Consider the following 18748-nt stretch of genomic DNA (forward strand, 5'->3'; position numbering starts at 1 on the left):
TAAAATCTTTAAAATATACCTTTATCCAGGAGGGGTCTAGGGGGGCATGAGCTACTTCCTGGGGAGAGGCCTGTAGCCCTTAAGACTCTGATGTCAGGAGGGCAGCTGACCCCTCCATCGTAGCTGGCTCCTCCCCCACGTGGGGGGCAGAGATCCGGGCATTCTGACCTCCCCCAAGAGGAGAGGCAGCAGGGCCCATGAGGAGGTGAGGACAAATTGAAACAAGAAATCTGGAAGCCGGGGCCTCAGGCCCACGTGGAGCCTCTGAGTGCAATTCCCATTTTCCATGGCCTGGGTGTCAGCCCCAGCATGGCCAAATCCTGTCCCCAACAGAGAGCCGATCAGTCACAGACTCAAAGCCCCGCTCCCTCAGTGAGCAGGCACCACGAGGGAGCTTTGGGGCTGTGCGAGGCTCAGCTGGCCACCTCGCTGCTGCCTAGACAAGAGACTCTTTGACCCCGGGGCGCACTGTCTGCCCCAGGGATGGGGAAGGAGGGAGGGCAGCCTCTGAGGGGCTGATAGGCGTGAGCCCTATGGCAGCTCCAGAGTCCCCGGTTGAGCCCTTTTCCTCACCCGAACTCTGCACACTGCTGTTCCCGTTCTCATGGCCATACATCTTGCTCATGGTGTTGGCGATCAGACCCTCCTTCTCGGGGCCCCCATCCCCACTGCCATCCTGGCTGTGGCGGTACATGTAGGATGCCTGCTTCACGGTGCGCTGGAGCAGGTGCCGGCGGTAGGCCCTCTGGATCTTGATGGCACACACCTCCTCATGCTTCCTCTTGAGGGTGGTGGTGATGGGCTCATAGGAGACCTTGGAGGGGTTTGCTGCCATGAACTTCTCCTCCATGGTCTCCTTGAGGGCGTCCATTTCCCCAGAGTCACCTAGGACTTCCTTGGTGAGGGCAAAGAGGATGTCCAGGCAGTGGATCTTGTCCCCCGGCACCATGGGCAGGTCTAGCGTGATGAGCTTGATCTTGTTGGGCTTGGCGATTCTCAGTGGCTCCTGCAGGGTGTCCACAAAGTCAGAGAGGCGACTGTAGTCAATGAACTGCGTGGCGTCGGGGTCAAACTTCTCCCACGTTTCATAGAACATCTCAAAGTCGTCCTCGCCAAGGGGCTCGCTGCTCTCCTCAGTGGCCACATTGAAGTTCTCCAGGATGATGGCAATGTACATGTTGACTACAATGAGGAAGGAGATGATGATGTAGCTGCAGAAGAAGCAGATGCCGATGGAGGGGTTGCCACAGTCACCCCTGACGCTGGTGCCTGGGTTTTCAAGTGTAGGGTCACAGTCAGGGGGCCCACTGTTGAGGATGGGGTTGAGGAGCCCATCCCAGCCAGCTGACGTGGTGATCTCGAAGAGGCAGATGATGCTGTTGCCAAAGGTCTCAAAGTTGAACATGTCATCGATGCCCGACTCCTTCTTGACATAGGCAAAGTTGGACATGCCAAAGATGGAGTAGATAAACATGACCAGGAAGAGGAGGAGGCCAATGTTGAAGAGGGCAGGCAGGGACATCATGAGGGCAAAGAGCAGAGTCCGAATGCCCTTGGCCCCACGGATCAGCCGCAGGACACGCCCGATCCGCGCCAGGCGGATCACTCGGAACAGTGTGGGTGACACGAAGTATTTCTGGATCAGATCGGAGAGCGCGAGTCCTGCGGGGAGGAAGTGGTGAGGATTGCTGCCCTTGGGTAGGAGGCTGGATCAGGGAGTGGGAAGCATGCAGGGCTCAAGGGGGCCTAGCCCCATGTGCTCTTCCCCAGAAGGGAGCAGCAAAAGCACAGCCTGAATGGCCTGACCCATTAGGCTGGGCTCTTCCAGGGTCCTGGGGCCAGGGGCCACATCTCTGCCCTGATCCAGCTGGATAGAAGTGGGATATGCCTAGGGTGATGGGGCGAGGGTATGGCTGACTCCCAAGGCTATTTGCGATGCCATAGATGAGACCAACAGGGAGGACAGCTCTGTGTGTGACTCTGGGCATGACATTTAACTTGTTTGTGATTCAGTTTCCTTATCTGTAAAGCAGAGGTGATAACCATACCGGCCTCCTGGGATAGTACAGTGCTGGGCCAATAGTAAATGGTCAATAAATGGTAGCTAGCTGCTATCATAATTGCACACGTCTGTGCACTTCTCCTGTGTGTATGGATGCTGGCACTGTCTTATGTCTTCCACTTAGCACATGGGCATCTGAGTGTGCATCTACTGGTCAGGTAAATGTTTCTAGACGTGTATTCGTCTGTGTGCAGGTGACAGGCTGCCTGGGAGCCCACCGTATGTGCCTTCCTCAGTGCCAGGTGCATATGCACATGTGTACGTGTAAATGTGCTTGTGAGCCTTCCAGGTGCATGAGCAGGTGTCTGTACACTAGAACGGGAGCACCCGGTCTTCCTGAATGACTCAGCCCGGCCTGGCCCCGCTCACCCACAATGGACAGGATGACAACCACAAAGTCGAAGATGTTCCAGCCGACGGTGAAGTAGTACTGGCGCAGGGCGAGCATCTTGAGCACACACTCCCCGGTGAAGATGATGATGAAGACCATGTTGATGTTGTACAGGATGTCCACTTTGAGCTGGCTCTGGTCGTCTGTCTCCACCATCATGGTGACCATGTTGAGGCAGATAAGGATCATGATCGTGATGTCGAACACCTGCTTGGTCACGCAGTCGTACACCATGCCCTGGATCTTGTTCTGCAGCATGGGCAGGGGTAGGAGTGCAGGGGTGCATGTGGGTGGATGCGGTGGGGGGGCAGTGGTAAGGACCCACACAGGATGTGTTCAGGCAGGAGACACAAGGCGACACAACAGCACAACAGCAGAAAGAGTGTGTCAGGGCTTGTGGTAGAGTTGACCAGGGCAGGCAGGGGAGACCTCTCAGAGCAGGCCATTCTGTGGGGTCTGTGGGCATCTTCCTCCCTCTAGGACCGTTCCTCCCATAAAGGTCCCCCAGCAACCTCTCATCCTTCTCCCAAAGTCATTGCTCACTCGGGAGGGTCCTCTTCCTCCCACTTTGAGGGGCCCTTGCCCCTGAGGCCATCAGCTGAAGGGGTGGGCGGACACTGGGGGGCTATGCAGGGCCAGGTGAGGGGTAAAGCAGTGACTGGAGTTGATCAGGCAGCTGCTGCTCCCACATGTGGTGCCTCTGTGCAGTTATAAAGAGACAAATTCCTCCTGGCTGGTGACCCCAGCTTCCCTACAGGGGGACCCAGCCTCACATAGCCTGGTGGGGAGAGTGCAGCCCGCATTATGCCCTCATCGTCCCCCTAGGGCAGGAGGTTCATAGAGGCTAGAGGAGGAGGGGCTCAGAGGGCCAGTACCTGGGGCCGCGGAATTGGCTTCTGAGGCTTCTTGGAGCCAAGCTTCTTCATGGCATTATAGTATTTCTTCTGTTCCTCTGTCATGAAGATGTCTTTCCCTCCAAAGTATAATGGGATGGGGCCCGTAAGGTTGGAGGTCCCTCCTCTCTGCCTCCAGGACCTCCCTACCTCAGGCACCACCCTTAAAGCAGCCCCCACACCAGCAGGGGGACCTGGAGGGGCCAGAGATGGGGGCTGAGGGAAGAAGGGGAAGGGGGACTGAGGGGTCTGGACAAGGGAGGGTGTGGAGGGAGGTGACAGAGGGGAGAGGATCGGTGCTGCCTCATAACTTGTTTTGGGCCAGATGCTCTCCATCAGTATCATGTTGGGTCCTTTGAATGACCCGGCCCAGGCAGGTAGCATCAACCTCATTTTTAAACAAGGTTCTTAAGGGTCAAATCACTTGTTCAAAGTCACCAGGTAGGATGTGAACCCAGGCTTGCTGCCTCAATCACGCAGCCAGCGACAGCACAGCAGGTGTGAGGTGGCATGTGTGAATGTATGAAGGCACGGGTGAGTGGAGGGAGGGAGGAGGGAGCCCCGGGCTGCCCGGCCTGGATACTCATCTTCTTCTTCTGTTGGTTGAAGTTGTCGATGATGACGCCGATGAAGAGGTTGAGGGTGAAGAAGGACCCGAAGATGATGAAGATGACAAAATAGAGATACATGTAGAGGTTCACCTCATACTGCGGCTGCTCCTCCTTCTGCAGAGTCCACAGGACAGGACAGGATGGAATGGGGAGGTTTGGGGGACATGTTGGCTGCCCCTTGCTTCCCATCTCCCTGTGGGCAGGAGGGGCCTGGGGCCCAGAGGTGGACCCTTCCACCCCCACCCCAGGCTGCTGACTTTGGGGACTCCTGAGGAGGTGGCATGGGGGCAGGGATGGGCAGAATGTGCCGGTGTGTGTCTGGGCTGAGTCCTCTCCCCTGGCTTGCTCACCAGCCACAGCTCAGTGAGCCCCACTCACCTCCCGGGAGTCCACAGCCGCATACATGATGTCCATCCAGCCCTTGAAGGTCGCCTGAGAGAGTGTGGTTGGGTGTGAGGGGAGGGGCTGCTTCCTGTTTCCCTCATCCATGAGTCTCCCTCCTCACCCCAGCCTGGTCCTCCCCAGAGACCATAGGGAAGGCATCAAATGGAGACCAAAGTGACAAATAGATATTATGTCAGGGTCCCATAGCACCAGAAGCAGGGTGGGTGGCCTCCTAACAAGGAGCAGTGGCCTTGGGTACAATGAGAGTCTAGGAGTACCCCCATGCTAGTTTTGTGCAAGGGCAGCAGGTTACACTCACCACCTGCAGGAGGGAGAGGTAGCCTAGACCCACGTTGTCATAGTTGACCTTGACGTTGAGCCAGCGGACCTGGCCTGTGTGCATCAGGCTTTCACACTCAGACTTGTTGTTGACCTCAGAGATGTCGAATCTCTCAGAGGTGGTGGTGTTGATGCAGTAGTAGAACTTGCCAGCAAACAGGTTGACACCCATGATGCTGAAGATGAGCCAGAAGATGAGGCAGACAAGCAGCACGTTCATGATGGAGGGGATGGCTCCCAAGAGGGCATTCACCACCACCTGGGGGCCGGGGGAAAGGTTAACGCCAGATCTTTACCCAAGCTCCTTTGGAACAGGGCTCTCCACCTACACTAACAAGGGGACCAGACAGGGCTGGGCATTGTTATTCAGGGATGGCTTCCTGGAGGAGGGTTGGTCTGAGCCAGGCATGGGGGAGAAGTCTGCTGGGCTCTATGTTGGGGGTGGGGTGGCGGTGGGTGATGGGGAACTGAAGAGTAGGGTTGGGGGTGCTGCTGGCCTAGTGGTTGAAGAGGGCTCTCTGCTTGGCTGGAGCCATCAGCCCAGAATCGGGGCACCAGGCTTCTCTGGAAGCAGCCTGGCCACGGGTCACTAGGCAGGAGACAAACACTCCTTCTTCGGCCCCCATAGGAAACTCAGCCCCCGTGACCCAGCCCCCTGCTCATCTGCTCACAGCATTAGAGACACAGACACAGAAAAGAAGCCACTGGTGTCTTCAAAGCAGGAGGATCCTGAGATTGAAGCCCTGTGCCCCACTCCCCGGCCCTGGCCCCACAGGCCAACCTCCTATGTCAGGCTGGGCTAAATCTGAGAACTGTCCTTTTTTAAGGAGAAGCTGTTTATGACCTCCAGACAGACAGAGTAGGTGGCACAAACCTGGTAATGCCTTGGGTAGCTCTATTCTTGGCTACATGACCATGGGGAGGTCATTTCCCCTCAGTGGGAAAGGGTCCCTGGTTTGGGCAGGAGGTGTGGGGGGCAGGGGATGTCCAGCATTGGCCAGCCCCTTGCATGAACAGGAGAGAGCCACTTGGGCTGAGCGCACAGCTGGCCTGCGACCAGCTGCTTCACAGAAGTTTGTCCCTCTGAGTGGGTTTTATTCCCAACAGACCTCTCTTGGCTGGGGAAATCCCATTTGTCTTGGCCAAACCCCATATTTACTGTCACTTCTATTCTCAAGGGCCTGAGGGAAGAACGGAGCAGGCTCAGAGCCCAGGCACTAGTACCTGCCGGCTCATCCAGGTCTCAGAGCCCTGGCGGACCTCAGTCTGAGGCTGGGGAGGGACACCTATACACCCCCAGACCTGCTTTCTTTCCTCTCTCTGGCCTCAGTGCCCTCATGGTCCCTTTCTGGGAGCTGATGCAGCCTCTGCTGCCCCCCAGTGATGGCAGAGATGAGCTACGGAGGGGTACTTGGGTGGTGTGGGAGGATGTCTGGGGGGTCCTCAAATCTGGGCCTCAGCAGGGCCCAGAGTCCACGGCCTCTTCTTCCCCAGTGGTGGCTGGAGTATAGACCTGTGGCCCCCTGCACCTTGCCCTGCGCTGGCTGCTCCCCCAGTCCCTAGCCCTACCCAGCGTCCCCCCAGCACCCACCCTCATGCCCTCAAATCGGGACAGTGCCCTCAGGGGACGCAGGGCTCGCAGAGTCCTCAGGGATTTGATGGGTCCCAGCTCCGAGTAGCCAAGCCAGTTAGCCACCAGGCTGATGATGGAGACCTGCAAAGGGAGGGCGGGGTGGTCAGGGGGTACAGGGCCTCGGAGCCAGGGCTCCCGAAGTCCTTGGCCACAGGGATGCTTCTGGATCTGGCCGCAGGGCTGGGGGGTGGGACGCAGACTCACATCCACAATGAGGAAGTCAAGCCAGCACCAGGCATTGGTGAAGTACACCTTGAAGCCGTAGGCCACCCACTTGAGCAGCATTTCCAGGATGAAGATGTAGGTGAAAACCTTGTCCGCGTACTCCAAGATGGTGCGGATGACCCGCCGCTGCTCGATGTAGATGTCCTCGAAGGCCTGGGGACGCCAGCACAGCCAGGGTTGGCCAGGGCCCAGGAGGCTGGGGCAGTAGCCACGCCCCCTACCCTGCCCGATGCTTCTGCCTCCCTGCAGCACTGGGGGCCACCGGGCCAGGGGCAGGCTGTTGTCTTCTCCCAGACTCCCTGGGTCCACCATGGGGGCAAGTGAGTTCCCCCCTCAGGGGGACCCCCTCAGCTCCCCTTCCCCAGGGGCGACACTCAGTCATCTGCTCGGGGGGCCTTCACAATGACACATCTTCAACCCTGACCCCCGTCCCCCACCTCAACATTCCCAGGGCCTTCCTGGATGGCACCTGCCCTAGTTGGCACCTGTGCACCAGGCAGGGGGTGCACCAGGGCTGGACCCCATCTATCGCTTTAAGAAAATTAACACATTCTACCTCATATCTTGCAACCACAGATAAGTCACTTCAGGATTCTCTGGGGCCCAGACTGCCCAGGCCTCATCCCTCCCATGGTGTGGGAAGAGGGGAGCCCCGGGAGGTCCTCTGCCCGTGGCTGTCACCAGGGCGGTGCCTACCAAGGCCCCGCTGCTGAGCAGGATCATGAAGACAATGAAGGTCTCGAACCAGTTATGCTCGACTATCTTGAAGCAGGCCCTGCGGAGGGTCCACCACATCTTCCCGCGGCCCTGGGAGATGTCCACGTAGAGGAAAGGACAGCGTTGCACACAGGCTAGGGGAGGGAAGGGGGCCAGGGCGCCATGTCACAGGACTGGGGGCGGCCTCTGGACGCACAGTCAGCGTGTTCCCACCACCTTCCCAGGCACAGCTGTCCTCCTCTTCCCCGCCTCTCCCAAGCAGCTGTCAGGCTGCCCAGCCCAGGCGTGTGCACAGCAGGGTGCCTGCGGGGCTGTCTCCGGAAGGGCTGGGCAGGCCTCTCGGGATGAGGCCGGGGAGGAGGCCAGGGCAGAGACAGGTCTTAAAGCAGCCATTCCCAGGCACTTGCTTGGTGCCGGGTCGGGGCCTGTGGAGATTCTGCATGGCAGTCCTCAGGGGCTGCACACGCTTGTGGTTTTGGGAGTCAGGGGCTGGGAGGCTTCCCAGGCTCTGAAACCCCTCCCTAGGGTTGCATTCCCTCGGGAGGTGTGTCAGAAGAGGGCAGCATCAGGTGTGGGGGGGAAAGGCTCTGCAAGTCTTCCATGATACACAGGGTCCTGAGATGTCCTTGAGGGGGCGATTGGCTAGGCCAGTGCCAGGGCTGTCACCCCCCCCACCCCCCGCCATGGCCTGTCCCTGGTGGGGACATGGGCTTGCCCTCACCCTCTGTGAAGCACTCCTCAGGCTGCTCCCCTTCGGGGTTCTCTTCAGCCTGCTCCTCGGGGTCTTCCTCAGGGGGCTTATAGTCGGCGGTGCTGCAGACGGAGGAGTTCCCATCGAGGGGCTGCGGTGGCTTCTGCAGGGGCCACAGGGTCACATGACCCCTCGGCCCTCCCACCAGGTGTACAAGGAGGTTGGGATGGGAGACCAGGAGGGAGAGGAGAAAGAGGGGGTGGGGCAGACCTACTCATTCATTCTTCATTCATTCATTCACTCAACCCTGGATTATGGAGCAAGCACTGTGGCCCTTGCAGAAGAACCACAGGGACTATGGCACTTAGATTTGGAGCAGGGCAGGGCTGAGGCTTGGGAAGGGATGGTGAGGGCACATGGAGGCAGGGGAAGACCTCAGGTAAGGGAGGAGGCTGGAGACAAGCACACTGGGGGGTGGCGGAGCCAGGCTGGGGGTCCTAGGAGGCATGGGGTGGGATAACAGAGGAATAAGAGGCCTGAAAGGACTTCTGAGGGAGCAAGAAGGGGGCCAGGCCGGGCTCCTGGCCTTAAGCTCCCTCCTCAAGGGGACCAACCCCCTCATGGCTGGAGGTGAGGCCCCCACAGGCAGCTTAGGGGGCAGCTCTGGATCCAGAATGGTGACCAGAAAATTACAGAGGTCCTTGTGCCCAGTCCACAGAAGGGAAACTGAGGCAGACATTAGTTCACACACTGAGCCGTTTGTCCTGCCTGTGTGCCCCAGCTCCCACAATCCCCCTTGGAGCCATACTTGCCCCCCTCAGAGTAGCCAGAGCCTTGGCCCTCTAAGCTGTCCAGCCCTCCCCAACCCCGGCTCCTCATACCGAGGTCGGTGCCACATTTCCCTGGGTATTTATAGCTTGGCAGGCATACGGCCCCCTGGAAAGTCAGAGTGCCACATATTTAGGGGGAATAAGGAGTCAGGAGCTTTTAGGGCAAAGTTCTTTCAGGCTTCAGTACCCAGCCAGGCCCAAGGCAGATGGTGGGGGGGGGGGGCAGGGGGCCCTGCCCTAGCTGATGTGCTAGCCCTTCCCCTGCCAGAGCGGGAGGGTGGGCTTGGGGGCTCAGAGCCAGCTCCCTGGGGGTGGGGGTCCCAGGCAAGGCCCTAGCCTCAGCCTGAGCATCTGGGGGGTGACTACCAGTCACCCCTGCAGGGGAGGGCTAGGAGGAGGGGGCATCTCCTGGGTGGGTGGGTCAGGGCTCCTGCTGAGACTGTGCCCAGCTCTCTGCTCTCCTTGTACCCAACCTGATTGGCCCCCAACCCCCTCCACCCCTCGGAGAGCCCAGCCCCAGCACTTTGGTCCACACTGGGTGGTTGGAACTAGCCCCAGTGGGGACTAAACAGAAACACATGATAAGGGCAAGGACTTTAAGCTCAGAGGGGGATTAAGAGAGGCCTCTGGGATCCCAACCCGGGAGCTAAGGTGCCACAGGTAAGAACATCCTGTCCAAGAGCACCACCTGCTGGTGAGATGGGCCCAGGTGGCGTCTCTGAGCGAAGGGACACCAGGGCAGGGCAGGGCCCAACCAAATGACCACATTAAGAGCAGTAACAGCGTCACCATGCACAGAGGGCATACCATGTGCTTTATACACAGCATCTCACCTAATGCCCACAATAATGCTCCGAGGTAGGTGCCATCACCCTCATTTTACAGATGGAGAAACTGAGGTTCAGAGAGGATTTGTGACTTGTCCAAGGTCACACAAAGTTTGAAGCCATGTCTATCTGACCCCTGACCCCGTCGAGCCGGGCCCTGTGATGGGCTTACCTTGCCATCCTCAGGCTCTGAGAAAGTGTCAGTGTCCTCCTCCGTAGGCATCTCCAGGTCAGACTCCTCGGAGGCAATGGGCACGTGAATAGTCAGGTAGGGGTTGTTGATGAAGTTGAGGTGATCCAGCTCAATGCTGGGGGGAGAGCCGTCTACCAGGCCCATGTGGTTCAGGATGTGATTATCCTTCTTCAGGTCCTTGTCACCCTCGTCAGGCGGTGGCTCCTTCTTCTCATCTTCTGGGGCGCTCTCCCCAGCCTCCTCGGCCTCCCCGGCCTCCCCGGGCCCCCCGAGGCTGAGCATGATCTCTTTGGGGGTCAGGATCTTGCCGTGCAGCAGACCCAGCAGAAAGGCTTTGGCAAAGCCGATGCCCCACTTGATGCGCCCGATGGCAATCTGGAGATTGTTCATCTCGCCGTCCTCATCCGACGCGGCCAGGCTGTCGGCGCTGAAGGAGCTCAACAGCAGCGCCAAGAAGAGGTTCAGGACCTGGGGGGCAGACGTTGGGAGCAAGCTCAGCTCAGCCTCTGGGTCCATGAGGGTGCCACCTTTAGCCAGCGTGAGGGGCCTCAGGCCACTGGATTAGACCCACCACTTGTTGGGTGTTTAGAAGAATATCACCTAATGCGATTTTCACAGCTGCTCGGGGAGGTGAGGAGTGTTCCTATCACCCCACTTTGAAGATAAGGAAACTGAGGCTTAGGCACATGATAAGCTTCTGTAAGACCATGACAGAGGCAGGGTTTGGGGAGGCCCACTGGGTGGCAGGGACTCTTTCCACAACCCTGTCCTCCAACTCCACTGCTGGGGAGCGCAGAACAAAGAACAGAGCTCATGTGTCCGAGTTTCCAGGACTCTCTGGGACCCTGAATCTGTGGAGCCTTCTTTTTCCTGTCTGTGAACAGAGCCTGTGCTCCCTGGTGCTCAGATGCCTGTACCCTGTTGCTTTGGAGAGGGCATTTGACCCACTGCTATTCACCCCCTTCTCTTTCCTTGAGATTCCCTGCTCCACCCAGTTTTCTTCCCATATTCCTACTGAAAGCCTTAGGAGGCTACTGGTCTACGCCTCTGGTCTCCAGATCTATTTTGCAGGCACAGGCATGTGTTGGTGTCTTGGTGCTCCAACCTAGTAGAGCCAGACATTTGATTAGATGAATACATGCGGTGGGTTTGCATGGCTGCACAGGCTTTGAAACCGTGCTGCAGTTTACTAGCTATGAGTCCTGAGGCACATCATATCACTGCTCTGTGCCTCAGTTTCCTCCTCTGTATAATGGGGATGATTCCAGTGCCCACCTCCCTGCATTGTTGTGAGGATTAAAAGATCAATACAAGCACAGCACACAGTAGCCACTTAAAACATGTTATGTGTGCAATGACAGAAGGTACAAGGTACATGGAAGACTTTAACTCTGAAGCCAGCTCAGTATTTTAATAAGGAGATGGAGTCCCAGAGTGGGACGCACAACACAATCAGGACTAGACCCAGGCTTCCAGCCATTGCACATCTTTAGAGGACATCATTCATTTAGGCTACAGTGTGAATGGTAACCTCAGAAATTGTGCAGTGTGGTGGCCCTACCATCCACCACCCTATCCCCCTGGACCCAGGGAATGAGGATGAAGGTGAAGCCCAGCTGGGGTGGCAGGGCTGGGTCTTGCTGGGGGCCTTGGGACAGGGCTTGGTGTGTGAGTGGACATGAAGGAGTAGGGGAGTCTGTACATGTCCATCTACCATCCTTGACCAACTTTGCCATGTGTCTCTCACTGCCTGGCTTTCGCCGAGTCCTCCAAAGTCTTTTTATCATCGCCTTAAAAATCATGTTAGCATAATATCTTTAAAGTGTGTGTGTGTGTGTGTATGTCTATTCTCTCTTGGGGAGAACATGCTGGGGGGATTCCTCCTCATCTTTATGCTCCCTAGAGACTTTTCTGCTTTTGCCCCCACCCAAAATGTATTGGTCTTTCTTTCCCTTTGTCGGGGGGGGGGGAGCATCCAGTTGCCAGAAACACATCTGAGATGGGAATTAGCTGCTCTCTGGGTCAGCAGGGTTTGCACACGGCTCCTGCTCGGGACAGAAATAGCCGCCTCGGGCAAGGCGTGGGGAGGAGGGCTGGAGGGAAGGGGGATGGACACCATGTTCCCCCCAGGGGCTCTGAGGGGTGGGTTACCTGTGACCTTGGTCATTTCCTCTTCTGCACAGTAACCCAGAGGAAGTGCTCAAGTGCCATGATGCAGGGGCCATGGGTCCCCATACTCTCTGGCAGGATGCCTCAGTGCCCTCTGGCAGACATCAGCTCCCATGAGGCCGGGGGGAGGGGGGTAGTGGGCGGTGACAGGGGACAGTGCCCAAGGAGCTGACAGTGCCGCCTCCCTGGGCTGCTCCACTCCCTCTGAGCAGAGAGAGCCACAGAACTGGGCTGGAAAAGGGCACCAGTGGTGTGTGCGCATGCGTGTGTGCGTGTGCATGTGTGGGGGTGGGGGCGGAGTGACATGCACGCATAGGCAGTGCAGTGCAATGGCTCCAGACTCTGGGTCCAAATCCTGTGCAGGTTCCTAGCTTACCTCCCTGAGCCTTTGCTTCCCTGTCTACACAACAGAGATTAAACAGCACGTCCCCATCGGGCGGTGGCAAGCATTAAGAGAAAAGGACGCAGAAAGTGCTCAGAATGCTGGACAAATGTAAATAGAGGTCAGTTGTCACTGTTGTTATTGCTGGTGTTGACACTGTCACTCTTACCACTGCTGTTATTATTGATGTTGTTGTTGTTGGCATGACATAGACCCAGGTTCCAGTCTGGGCTCAGTTTCACGCTAGCTGTGTGGTTCCCGGCAGCGCCTCCTCAGAGCACAGTGCCAACATTACCTACCTCCTGGGGTTGTGGAGAGCATTACGGATAATGCATGTAAAGCCCTTTGTGCAGGGACTGGCATATGGCAGGAGCCCAATACTTGGGGGTGTGACGCCAACGGCGGGTACCTAACCCACCACTTCCCCTGCCCCCACAGGCCTGTAACGTTTGGACTTCCCTGGCCTTGTAGGCCATGGGCTTTGCTGAGCACTCAGACCACCCTGTGAAATAGGTCACCATCATCATCGTCCCCATTTTCCAGATGAGAAAAACTGAGGCCAGAGAGAGGTTAAATAACTTGCTCAGCATCTCCCAGTCAGTAAGTGGCAAAGCAGAGGCTTGAAATGTTTTCGAGTTTATGCAATTCAGAAAGAAACCCACAGCAGACCCTTTTGGTCACCCTAGACTCTTAAACTTACCTTCACAAACCTCTGCTCAGACCCAGCTACCCCCTCCCCCATCCTGCCTCAAAGTTCTGATGGAGCATCGTCCATCTCTCTGCAGGTCCTCGACAGTCAGCCTGGGTTCTCCTGCCTAGCTGTCCCTGGGGGCTCAGGACCTCATCCCATGGCCTCTTCCCGGTGGAAGTGACACCCCTCCCCACCGGTCTACCCCTGCCCCCAGCCAGGGCTCAGCGATATCTGAGAAGCGCTGAGCCAGCAGCCCAAGGATTCCTCAAGCCTTTTCGGAACGTGGGGACGTGCGTCTTCCCACCCCGGTTTCCCAGGGCAGTGTCGGCCACTGTAGGGGGCAGCTGGGCACAGCAGTCCTGGCAGGAACGCCACCCACCCGACCAGGGAGGAGTCGTGGGTGTCAGGAAGAGGAGACACGCCTCCTCGGGCCCTACCACAGACATGCCGGTCACGGTCATGGTCACGGCCTGTCTGCAGCCCCTCCCCCGCACCAGCCCCACAGGCCAAGCCCCGAGCCACAGAAAGTGGCAGAATGGAGGCAGTTTATGCCATCTCTGGATTCTCCCCGCTCCCAGGGCCTGATTCCAGGAATGGAAGGGGTGGGCCGGTGGGAGAAGGACAGGAGCCCCAGAAGATCTGGTGCCAACCCTACGTGGCACTTTCCTGCACTCTGTCATAGCCAAGCCTCTCTGCCGCCCCGTGAGGTGCCTGCCATTTTTCTTCCATGTGAAGTCAGAGAATCCAGCTGACCAGAGAGCAATAACTTGTTCAAGGTCACACAGATGACAACGGAGCTGGGACTGGAGCATGGGTCTGACTCCAGTTATCAGGTTACTTTGCCCCCAAACACTACTTTTCAACGGTACTATTCACAGTGTGGTCTCTCCCCAGCAGCCACTGCATTCGTTAGGAATGCAGATTCCCAGGCCTGACCCTGAGCTGCTGAATGGATTCTGCGGGAGTGGGGCTAGGCGTCTGGGTTTTAAGAAACTCCCAGGTGATTCTTAAGCAGGCTAAAGTTGGAAAGCCACTGGGTTAAACCATATAAAACTGCCTCCTTGTTGGGGGAGAGGTAGGATACAGTCAAGCATTAGCGATTTCATACAGTGTGACCACATAGGGGAAAGGTCCTTGAAGAACAGCCTGATTTAAAGGAAATAAAGCCGGGGGGATGTGGGGGGGGCGTGTTAAGAGTCTGACTCTTGATTTCGGCTCAGGTCATGATCTCACGGTTCATGAGTTTGAACCCCGTGTTGGGCTCTGCGTTGGCAGCACAGATTCTCTTTACTTCTCTCTTGGGATTCTCTTTCCCTCTCTCTCTGCCTCTTCCTTGCTTTCTCTCTCTCTCAAAAATAAATTTAAAAAATAATAAAGGAAATAAAGGAAAGGCACATGGTTGGGTTTCTCGGGGGGGGGGGCGGGGGGCCTAACTCACCACTAGGTTGCCGATGACCATGACCATGAGGAAGACAGTGAGGCACATGGCCTGGCCGGCCACCTCCATGCAGTCCCACATGGTCTCGATCCACTCCCCGCACAGGATGCGGAAGACGATGAGGAAGGAGTGGAAGAAGTCGTGCATGTGCCAGCGCGGCAGGCTGCAGTCGGCGGCGATCTTGCACACACACTCCTTGTAGCTCTTGCCGAACAGCTGCATGCCCACGACGGCGAAGATGAACACGATGATGGCCAGCACCAGCGTCAGGTTGCCCAGCGCGCCCACCGAGTTGCCGATGATCTTGATGAGCATGTTTAGCGTCGGCCACGACTTGGCCAGCTTGAAGACACGCAGCTGCCGGGCAGGGGGAGGGCAGGGGGCAATGAGGCCCAGGGACCCCCGGCCCAACCCGAGGGAGCCCCATCGTTAGGAGAAAGTACTCTCCTGGGCAATTCAAACTCCTACCCCATGAGTGATCTGAGGCCTCAGTCTGCCTCTCTATTAAATGGGAATACTCGTATCAGACCACCTCTGGATACTCAGAGTGGTGGACTGGATACTCAGTCGGGCTCCCGATTCCACTACTGATGCTTCCTGAGTCTCAGGCTTCAGGTCTGCACTATGGTCCCTGCTCCACTGTCACCCATGGCCCCTAAGGGGTCAAGCCCAGATGTCACGCACCAGGCGGAAGGAGCGGAGCACGGACAGTCCCTGCACGTTGGCCAGCCCCAGCTCCACCAGGCTGAGGGTGACAATGATGCTGTCGAAGATGTTCCAGCCCTGCTGGAAGTACTCGTAGGGATCCAGGGCGATGAGCTTCAGTATCATCTCTGCCGTGAAGATGCCCGTGAAAACCTGTGGGGTGGGGTGCCATCTGCATCACAGAGCCTCGGGGACCCAGAGGCTTGGGAGTCTCCCCCACGACTTCCACCTCCTGGCAGAGCCCACGGGGCCTGAGGTGGGGGATCCAGAGCCCTGAGCGGGGTCAGGCAGCAGGACCACCACCCACGTGTGTGCAGGAAGAGTGGAAAGGCCTTTCCACGGAGCTGAGAGAGACCCGAGCCCATCAGCTTCTGGCCTTGTGACCATGGGCCAGTCACTTAACTTCCTGGGGCCTCACCCCTATAATAATATTTAGCACTCACAGAGTACTCTGTGGTTCACATCATGACCTCACTGGTATGCCGATCCCTATGTAGGTGGGAGTGATTGTCACTTGTCCCAGGGATTAGAACGTTGAGGTTCAGAGAGAGAAACGGCAAGTGCTCGCTCACGCCACCCATCTGGGAACGAGTCAGATCTCAAACCCAGGTGTTGGGGCACTTAGTTCAGTCTCCCTGTCTCTACAGCCTACCTTCTCTACCCTGACTGGCAGGGGTCTCAGAACTCAGCAAATCTTGGTGGGCTCAGAAGTCTATGGTAGGGGCCAAAAGCGGGCAAAGCAGGATCCACGAGAAGACTGGAGCTGCCTCCCCACCAACCTGGCACAGGGGTGCACAGGCTGTCTAGCCTCTGAAAGCTTCCTGGGCACGGCCTCCTCCTGCCGGGCACCAGCTGCCCCGGTCCACAGCCTGCCTGGGCACATGCTGAGCCCCGCCCAGTAGCTGTCCCTGGCCATAGCAGGTGCCCAGGCGGCAGTGGAGTGTGGGCAGGGGGTGGGCAGGCGATGGGCGAGGCCCATCACGCACACTCCAGCAGCTGCACGGCGAGTCCAGGGCACACCCCTGCCCCTCCAGCCCAGCCTGGCATCGCTGCCGCAGGCATCTCCATGGGATAGAAGTGCCCGCTTCGCACAGGCCGGGGAGTCCAGGGTCTGACGCCCATGCCGTCCACACGGTCGTTGTAGGGATGCAGACCCCCCCACACCTATTCTCCCTGGACTCCCCTCACCATCAGGGTGGGGAGAACATCTTGCCCATTTGCAATCTGAAAAAATTTCTCAGGGAATTGGGATGGGCAGGGCAGGGCTGGAGGATGAGGCGGCTTTTTCCCTTTGTCAGGCTCCACCGAGGCTGGAAACGAGGTGATAATGCTCCTAATGGGCAGGGATAAGCGGGTGGATCAGTGAGTGTCAACAATAGCAGGGCAGGAAAGGCCAGAGGGGAGCTGGCCTGGTCATGCTGGAGAATGGTAGTGGGCAGGGGCTAGGGTTGGGGTACTATGCCCTGGGTGCCCATGGCTATACGCCCCCACTTTCAGGTCCCTTGGTCCCTCTTATGCCCACAACAACCTCTGAAAGTGGAGACCTGTCACCCATGTCCCCATTCCCCCACCTCTGCCTCCAGGGCACTGCCTAGACCCCAGATCCCCTGAGTCTTGATCTTAAAATGTCTTGCACTTCATCTCTACTCTCTCTGCCTTCAAATACCCTAAAATCCAAATTCCACATCCCAGGGATCACCCCCTATACCTCCCTTGTACATCAACTCATGCCCCCCATATGCTGGGAAAATGACCCTCGGAGACCCTCCAATAGTGCCCTGTATTTCCATGCAGCCCAGTTGGCCCCATAGGTCCCTGTGGCCCCTCTCCTGTCCTGTGTGGGAGACACACCTCTCCCTGTCCCCTTCCTACCAGGTTGCCCACAGTGAGCACGTTGTCAAACTCCTCTGTCATGGGGTAATGCTCCATGGCCATGAAGAGGGTATTGAGCACGATGCAGATGGTGATGCCCAGGTCCACAAAGGGGTCCATGACGATCAGGTGGATGATGTTCTTGAACTTCACCCATGGGGTGCAGCAGTTCCATATGAGCACTTTGTGGGCACACTTGTACCACCACGGTGGGCACTTCTGGTGGGCCTCTTCCAGCTCTGGGAATGGGGTAGAAACACACCTGATGAGGATCCCCACCATGTCCTCCTTGCCAGACCTATATCTTAGGTCCCACCTTCTAGGCCTGCCCCTTGAACTCCCCATCTCCAACCCATACCCTTCAGCCAGGCTTACTCCAAGCCCGCTAGCTAGGCCAGTCACCCTTATGACTGGCTCCTGTAGGCCCCGCCCACATGGTCCAACCCCTCAATGTCCTGCCCCCAAAGCCCCGCCCATTTGCTCTGACCCTCAAAACTCCACCCCTTCAGCCAGCCTTGTCTGAAGCCCCTTCTCCTAACACTCCACCTGTGCTACTTCTTCTTGGCACACCCCACAAAGCCTGCCCCTAGAGGACTTACTCCCCTGGTCCAAGGCTTTGATCCTGGCAGGGGAGGCCCCTGATCTCTGGCGGGGTGCAAGGGTCCCCAGGGAGAGGCGGGAGCCCACTGCAGGAGGTTAGGTCCCATTCCACCTGCAGCTGGCCAGGCCACTCAGGAGCAGACCGAGGTTCCCCCCTGAGGGCTCTCCCTCCCATCCCCAGGAAAGCTGAGTCCACCACACTGTCTCCAGCCAGTCTGTCCTTTCCCACCAGAGTGGCTTTCTGGAATCATTGCCTGTTCTTGCCACGTTAGCACTAGAACGCTGTCAGGCCCATTGATAAAGCTGCCCTTCCTCCTGGCCTTCAAGGCCTCTGCTGCCTATGGGTGTCCTCAGCCTAGGCATGATCTCACTTCATTACCACCAGAAGTTTACGAGACGATACTATTAGTGCTCACCATCTTGTAGATGAGGAAAGGGGACGGGAGTCGGGGGCAGTCCTATGGGGACCTGGGTTTGGGTGCATGATTGGGATACCCCAGGGAATTAGCAGATTGGACCTCTCAAAGGCTGCAGATTCTAGTCTGATGGTAACACTCTCACCCCCAAGCTGGGTGCTAGGGCAGGTGCCTCAAACAGTGTCTGACACCTAGAACTTTTCACAAGAGTCTCAGCAAAGGCAGTGTTGAGTGGCTTCCTCAGCCAGTGACTCCAAGCATCCCCTGGGGCATTCTCTGACAGAGCACAGATGCCTCCATGCCTGTCACACAGGGGAGACGATGCCCTCCAGGGGTCTGCAAAGTCCTCAGCCCTCCAAGTCCTTCCTGGCACAAGGAAGGAAAGGGGGACCTGAGAACTGGACCAGATCTCTTCTATGTCAGGTTTCCTTTATTCTTCCTTCTCTTGCTTCCTGCTTCTCTTCACTCTCCTTTTTTCCCTCCTTCCCCCATTTCCTCTCATCTATCCATACACTTATGCCTCTTCCCATTCATTAACCTTTCAGCCCATCCATACATCTATTTTTCCATGCATTCATGTGCCCATCTGCCTATCTACCCCCCCCCCCCCCCCCCCCCCCCCCCCCCCCCCCCCCCCCCCCCCCCCCCCCCCCCCCCCCCCCCCCCCCCCCCCCCCCCC

General features: G+C 57.6%; 1 protein-coding gene across 1 annotated transcript in view; it reads right to left on the bottom strand.

The window, feature by feature from the left end:
* SCN4A (sodium voltage-gated channel alpha subunit 4) overlaps nt 1–18748 on the bottom strand; it is a 25247-nt gene continuing 6499 nt past the window's right edge. Inside the window, exons 10-23 of the mRNA XM_029928853.1 lie at nt 17054–17378; nt 15161–15334; nt 14477–14833; nt 9776–10264; nt 7977–8109; nt 7235–7389; nt 6518–6691; nt 6272–6394; nt 4661–4939; nt 4336–4389; nt 3934–4071; nt 3329–3433; nt 2432–2702; nt 1–1662 (exon numbers count right to left, since the gene is read on the bottom strand). Coding sequence (XP_029784713.1) covers nt 437–1662; nt 2432–2702; nt 3329–3433; nt 3934–4071; nt 4336–4389; nt 4661–4939; nt 6272–6394; nt 6518–6691; nt 7235–7389; nt 7977–8109; nt 9776–10264; nt 14477–14833; nt 15161–15334; nt 17054–17378 — 4003 coding nt within the window. The 3' untranslated portion in view covers nt 1–436. The remainder of the gene's footprint in view (nt 1663–2431; nt 2703–3328; nt 3434–3933; nt 4072–4335; nt 4390–4660; nt 4940–6271; nt 6395–6517; nt 6692–7234; nt 7390–7976; nt 8110–9775; nt 10265–14476; nt 14834–15160; nt 15335–17053; nt 17379–18748) is intronic.

The sequence above is a fragment of the Suricata suricatta genome, chromosome 17 (assembly GCF_006229205.1).
Source record: "Suricata suricatta isolate VVHF042 chromosome 17, meerkat_22Aug2017_6uvM2_HiC, whole genome shotgun sequence".
NCBI classification, from domain to species: domain Eukaryota; kingdom Metazoa; phylum Chordata; class Mammalia; order Carnivora; family Herpestidae; genus Suricata; species Suricata suricatta.